Genomic DNA, 7,024 nt, shown 5'->3' on the forward strand with positions numbered 1-7,024 from the left:
CAAAATAGTGGGAAATGAAACACAGGGCATTTCTATTCCAGTATCACACAACTTCTGTAGTACTTGCACCTCTCAGAGGAGTCATAGATTCCTTACTGGCAGAACTGCTCTGGTAGTGGCACCTGATCCAGGTGCTTCAAGACTGCAGGGATGTCCCCAAGAGCTACCAGCTCCAGTTTGGCTGCAGTGGGAGATGAAGCCCAGGAATATTGATTGGTGAAAGTACATGATCTTGCCACAGGAATGCACTAGCTTCCCAGCTGGACATGTCTTGTGTGAGTTTTTCCACCTCAGAAGCAGCCGGCACAGGCAGCATTGGCACAGATCTCACACAGGTCGTCCTCAGCAGCCAGGCCTGTCCAGAAGAAAAGAAGGAGTCAGTCTGATGCCAGGAGGGCACAGCCACCTGTCAAAGCATTTGGAGACTCCTCTGCCTAAAACCCTATTTTATAATTTGAAATATCTTTGTAGGTAATACTGCTGTAAGATTTTAATCTGGCTGAAGGAATGAAATCAAATCTGAATTCCTTGGGATGCAATGGGAACATGTGGAAGCAAAAGGACAACAGGACATGGCACCATTTCATTCTAAAGTGTCCCTTGGACTGGACAGTAGAAAAATGCAATATAAAAACTTTAAAAAGCAAACACTTTTGCAGAAGCAGCCCATGGCAGAGGGACTTTGGACAAGGAGGAATAGCTCAAGCTAGAGAAGGGTAGATTTAGATGAGATATTGGGAGGAAATTCCTCCCTGTAAAGGTGGTGAGGCCATGGCTCAGGTTGCCCAAAGCAGCTGTGGCTGCCCCTGGATCCCTGCAAGTGTCCAAGGCCAGGTTGGACACTGGGGCTTGTAGCAACCTGGGATTGTGGAAGCTGTCCCTACCCATGGCAGGGGGTGGAATGGGATGAACTTTAAGGTTCCCCCCCAACCAAACCATTCAGTGATTCCATTATTCTACTTGGATGAACTTTTCCATGGTCACAGAAGTGGAATATGCCCAGGTAACAGCTCAACTCAGCACTGCAGGAGTTTTCCTCAGGGGGTTCGTGAAGCCCAACCTTTGCAGGAGAAAGGGCAGCACAAAGGCAGTGCAAACTCTCCCACCTACCCTAGAAGTGACACAAAAGTAATTCCGTGCCTTTGCATCCTGCTATTGGAATGTTTTAAGGTTGAAAATTGTGGTAAAAATTAAAATTACAAAATATGAACAACATACTCAGCCTCCTAAAAATCATTGGTGCATCTTCCCTCTTGCACACAGGCTGGAATTCCTCAGGGAGGTGTTTTTCTTGGCATGGGGAATAGCTGGCCATAGGAACCATCATGCGAGGGTTGATGTGTCTGTTCCCATCCATGAGCTCCTTCAGCTTCTTCACAGACTCCAGGGGGAATTTCAAGTCTCCATCCTGTGCAGAACCAGAAAAAAATAGGCATCAGAAAGTCAGGCCTTTGGCAAATCCATTCCATCTCAACCAAGAGCTCTCCCAAAAAATATAAAATGGAAAAGATGGTATTGAAAAAAGACCAGATAAAACCTGTGCTGAATGAAGGCAGTGGACAGAGGGAGAATTCGGGCCTGGCTCCTCCCCATGAAATAGACTCATAAAATCTGGGATAGGAAGATCCAGGCTGGGAATTGTCAGCCTAGGAAAGAGATGACTAGGCAATATCAGAGAATCCTGGAATGGGTTAAAGCTCTTCTCATTCCTCCCCATGCTACAGTCAGAGACACCTTCCACTAGACCAGGTTGCTCCAAGCTCCATCCAGTAATGCCAGGGATATGTGGTAGAGATCTACAAAATCATTACTTGAATGGGGATAAATGGGAATTTATTTGGTTCACCCTTTCTCCTAACACAGCAGTGGAAGTGTTGAGTGTTGTCTATGACCTGGCAGGGTGTGACCACACAAAAGCAGCTCTTCTTTCACAGCGTGCATTGTTGAGGGCTTAAACTATTCACCCCAAGACATTGTGGAAAGTTTCCATTAATTTAGAATCACAGAATCTCTTGAGTTGGAAGGGACCCACAGGGATCATTGACTCCAGCTCCTGGCCCTGCACATATGGCCAACAAACCCACCCTGTGCCAATTTAAAACTTGCCCACACAGTTTGGGAAAAACAAGTTTTTGGAAGCATAAATATGGCACTTCTGACTCAAAGCTTACACCAGAAACTTAAGGAAGCTGGGACTGGACTCTGAGAAATATTACTCTATGTTTTAGTTGCTTCTCCCTGTGCATCCATTAAAGGTCATTCCCTCAAGAGACTTCCCCTTTTTCAGGTAATAAATTTAGGTTGCAGGTGTTGCAGCTGTTTAACCAGGTGCACAAAGTCTGTACCCATCAGCAGTTAATCACAGTTTGGCCTAAAAGACAAATAAGCTTTTCAAACTGTTTTAATCTGCCATTTTAACATGGTTTCATGGCCAACATATAGTCAGTAAGGTGATGTGGGATGTTCCAACTTGATGGCAAGGTTTGGAACAAGATGAACTTTAATGTCACTTCCAACTCAAACCATCCTGGGATCTGGGATCAAGTAACAGCTCCTCATCCAAAGAAATAAAATTTAGTGACTCTGATACAGCACAAATATTAGCATTTGTTTCACATCCCCATGAGTCCAATGGGGAATGGTATGAGATAAGTGGGAAGGAGACTTGATTCTCACTGGGGTTTTGGAGGGTTTATTACAGAATCACATTATTTTGGTGTTAAAGTTTTAAAAAACCTGATCAGATACACTTTGGATATGCATTTATTAACTAAGTCAAATTATTTTCTTTTGCAATCAGTTTATGACCTTACTCAGGTAAATTTATCAGTTGAACTCAATGTTCTTATAGATCTTTTCTGACCTTAATGATCTATAAAGATTCACTAGGCACTGGCAACAGCTGCCCATGGGAGTGGTGGAGTCACCATCCCTGGAAGTGTTCCAAAAACATGTGAATGAAGCACCTGGGGACATGGTGGATCTCTCTGTGCTGGAGGAACAGCTGGATTTTCCAACCTAAATAACTTTCCAATTCTGTGATCAACCTGGCTGCCAATGAAAAATTCACCTTTCCTATAAAAGCAGCTTTAGATTCAGCTGTTGGTCACACAACTAAGAAGCAAAACCCATAGAACTAAAAAAAGAGTGGATTTCCACAGGCACAGTTTCAGAGAAACCCAGTAGTGGGAACAAACCCTGAGATCTGCAGGTCCTGGGGACAAAAAAGAACAAAGGAACAGCAAAACAGAGACAAAACCCTGCCACCTCAAGTAAGAAAGATGTATTAGAGAGAGCTAAATAGGACATACTATGGGATAATGAAGAGAAGTCTTGGGAACAATTTCAGGGAAGAAGAGTGGAAGCCAACTTTGTGCAGTGAAGAATCAAAGAATCAGTCAGACCTCAAAGACCTCAAGGTGAAAGGACTGCAACGCATTCAGAGTTCACTGCAAGTACAGTGGGGAAAACACAGATTAATGAGAAGAGAAATCCAGCTTAAACTCCAGAGATGCACTTCCTACTCTTTTATGCAACCTAGAAGCAGTTTCTTTTTTTTTCTTTTTTCTTTTTTTTTTTAATTTTTCTTTTTCTTTTTATTTTTTGTTTGTTTGTTTTTTTAAGGCTACAAGTAGTAAACGGAGATGTTTTTCACTGGGTAGGAAGCTGGAGACTGTAAATGTTGAAGAATGGCTTGAGAGAAAGGAATAGCTTTAACCTACTACCTCTGGATATCTCTGTCATCCAAAGGGTGAAAAAGAGGATAACCCAGGACACAAAGATACCTTATTCTTGGAAACTGCTGCACACACATAGAGAGTATCAATAATTGTTCAACAAGTATTAGTTTTCCTGGCCACCAGAGGAAGTTGTTTATATATTGCAATCAGATTGAAATCTCCCATACTGTCTCTCAGGATGATTGTGGAGAGATCCAAAGCTTTCCCAATGTCAGACCAGGGTCCTGAATACCTTCTTAACCCTTTCCACATTGCATGGAATATCAGCCATAGGTGCTGTGTACTTGGAAAATTTCACAGAGGCTCCTCTAATCACTTCTATTAATATTTAATTGGATCCAGCTAAACTCTTCTTTGCCCTTTCTTGACAGGCTCTATCCCATAAATGGACAGAGAATTTCCACAAAGAACTTCCTGCCTAGAACCTGGTAACACAAGACAATTTCTCCTTTGTCACACCTTGCTTGCATCACTCTCTAAAGTCAGCACCTTCACTGCACGTGTCTTTGGTCTAGTAGAAAACTCTGGGCACCTCAGTCCTTGAGGGATTTCAGAGAAGAGATATGGCTGGAGAAGGTAAATAAACAGCAACAGCATTTAGTGATACTTGAAGTGTTTTACAGAAGGAAGACCCAGAGCACAGGGACATGAAGGTGGAAATCAAGACAGAGAAAAGCAAAAATTCAGGTCTATTAATTTAGTTCAAGATTTGTGTTGCAGCAAGAAGTTTAAAAAATATCAGCACTTTGTTGAATTTGTAATAACAACAAATGAAAGAAAAAAGCTCACCTGAATATAGACTGCCTGGGAGACATGCACCAGGGCAAGGACTGCCAGGACTGTCCAGGAAAGAAAGCTTTTCATAGTGCTGGCAAAGCCAAGCCTTTCCTGACCTGAACAGATTTTATTTCCTCTGCCTTCGGCCTCTCTGCCTTTTCTGTGTCTCTCAGATTTCCTCTCTTCTCCTGAGCTCTCAGACTGCCCAGCAGTCTGAGTTTTATAAAGACTTCACACAGCATTAGGTTGGTAATCCATTAATCCAAACTTTTTATTGACATATCATAAACCCTGAGGGGACTCTCAGTTATCTGCTCAGTAGCACAGCTGGTCAGTCACACCCAGGCAGATCTTGGGTTTTATAAGTTGCTCCCACTTTGAGACACTGTCCATGACATGGGTGAGCAAAACATTCCAAACTGCAATAAATAAATGGTGGAGATTGAGCTCAGGCAACGCCTGAAAGTCTCCATAATGCTGGCCACTTCCTGCAGAGCTAGGAGTAAAAAAAGAAGTTTGGAAAAGATAGAAAAAAACTGATCCAGTCAGTTGCCTGTTCTGGGAGTTAAAGGAACTAAGAGTCATGGAATCATGAAATTGTTGAAGTTGGAGAAACCTCTAAGATCATTGAGTCCAACCTTCAACCCAGGACCTGGTGGTAGGTTGTTCACCATTAACCTTTTCCCCAGATGCCACATCCACACATTTTTTTAACATTTCCAGGGATGGTGACTCCACCACTGGTCTGGGCAGCCCATTTCAGTGCCTGACCACTTTTTTCCATGAAGAGATTTTCCCAACATGCAGCCTAAAGCTCTCCTGGCACAATATTCCCTGGTCCTGTCCTTTGTGACCCCACTCCTGTCAGGGCTTTGGAGAGAGCTATGGACCAAGGCTGAGAGCCCCAGGCTGTGCCTCCACGTGCCCCACTATAAAAGGTCATCTCTGTTCTTTGCATCTCCTTCTTTTGTTCTTAAAATGCATATGTTAAAAGGTGGGGGGGGTGTCATTAAGGGAAAAGGCTGCCAGGAATCAAATCCATTTCTCCATTACTTCCATGCTTATATGGAAACATGGGAAAGTCACATGGATGGAGAAGGGCCAACGTGCCTCAAGTAAGTTCTGACATCAAGCTCAGGTCCTCAAATCTGTAAATGATTTCTGGAATTTTGTGGGTTTGGATTAACATAGATACCAGGAGAACAATGTTCCTGAATTCCAGCAGAACAGGAGAGGACAACAGTTACCCACTGAGCACCTTCCTCACATCTCAGCAGTGTTTTATGCCTGAAAGACTCCAGTTCTCACTGCAACCCAAATTCAAGTTACAGTGAAAATCATCTTTTTGCTTGGAGTAAACTTCCAGAATCCAAAGCAGCCAAGTCCCCAGTCAGGGTGCTTTGAGGGATGGAATGGGACTTTTCTGATTATAGTATAACCCAAAAATTACTGTAGAGTCGAAGCTTAGCTGACAATGTAGAATGTGAGCTGACAGACTTGGCTTCTCTCCTCTCCACCAGCCTCATCCACAAAATTTGATCACCTGGAAGGATCTTTATTCCAACAAAACAAGCATGTTTCCTCTCTGTAATGATTTCTCTGCTTTCTGCTGCCCTGGCCAGCAGCCAATAGCATTTGCAACCCCACAGCAAGCTCAGGCTTCTGCCCTTAATTACTTTAATGTGGGTCAAGGGTGGAACAGCAAAGGGCAGAGCAAAAATCTCTGAGAACATTTCCCTTGGGAATTTTTACAACCATTTTCTTCTCCAAAACCTGGTTTATCCTCAGCTTGTTAAACCCTGAGTACAGCTTGGTGGGAATTTAAAAGATTAGAGAGGCATTGAGGGAACCAGAAAATTGTTAAGATTGAAAACAGACAAGATCAAGTCCAACCTTGGAGAGAACCCAAAGAGATGGACAGGCAATTTTGGAGAGGTGTAACAAGAACACTGAACCAACAGATGCAGACAGAATTTAGTCAATGGTTCCATGTCCAGTGAGGCATGGGGTACCTCAGGGCCCTGCCTTGGACCAGTGTGTTCTTTGATGCCTTACCAAGAACAGAGTGAGGTGGAGCACACCCTTAGCCTGTTGGCAGGTGACAGGAAGCTGAGCAGGACTGGTGACACACTCAAAGGATGGGGCCATCCTGGAGGACCTGGCCTCAAGCTTGAGAACTGGGGCTATGGGAATCTCATGAGGTCCTGCACATGAGTTGGGAAAACCCGCAGCCTCAATCCAGGCTGGGAATGAAGGGCTTGATAGCAAGACTTGGGGTGGAAGAAGGACAAGAGAGGGACACGCTCACTTCTGGGCTGATACTGAAGTTGCCAAAACCCCTGTTCAGGACCTTGTATTTGTCTGCCTTGATCCTACTGAGGTTCCCATGGGCCTACTTCTCAAACATGTCCAGGTTCCCCTGAGTTGCATCCTGTCTCCCAGGTGTGTCACCTGCACTGCTCAGCTCAGTCATCTGCCAACATGCTGAGGGTGCCCTTAACCCTACT

General features: G+C 43.9%; 1 protein-coding gene across 1 annotated transcript; it reads right to left on the minus strand.

The window, feature by feature from the left end:
• Nucleotides 1-290: 290 nt before the first annotated feature.
• LOC134052890 (guanylin-like) lies at nt 291-4,604 on the minus strand. The gene is made up of 3 exons (XM_062507615.1): nt 4,530-4,604; nt 1,219-1,408; nt 291-355 (listed from the first exon to the last, which is right to left on the minus strand). The coding sequence occupies exons 1-3, from the start codon at nt 4,602-4,604 to the stop codon at nt 291-293; spliced, it is 330 nt and encodes a 109-aa protein (XP_062363599.1).
• Nucleotides 4,605-7,024: the final 2,420 nt, after the last annotated feature.

This window comes from Cinclus cinclus, chromosome 23, assembly GCF_963662255.1.
Source record: "Cinclus cinclus chromosome 23, bCinCin1.1, whole genome shotgun sequence".
In the NCBI taxonomy this organism is placed as follows: Eukaryota; Metazoa; Chordata; class Aves; order Passeriformes; family Cinclidae; genus Cinclus; species Cinclus cinclus.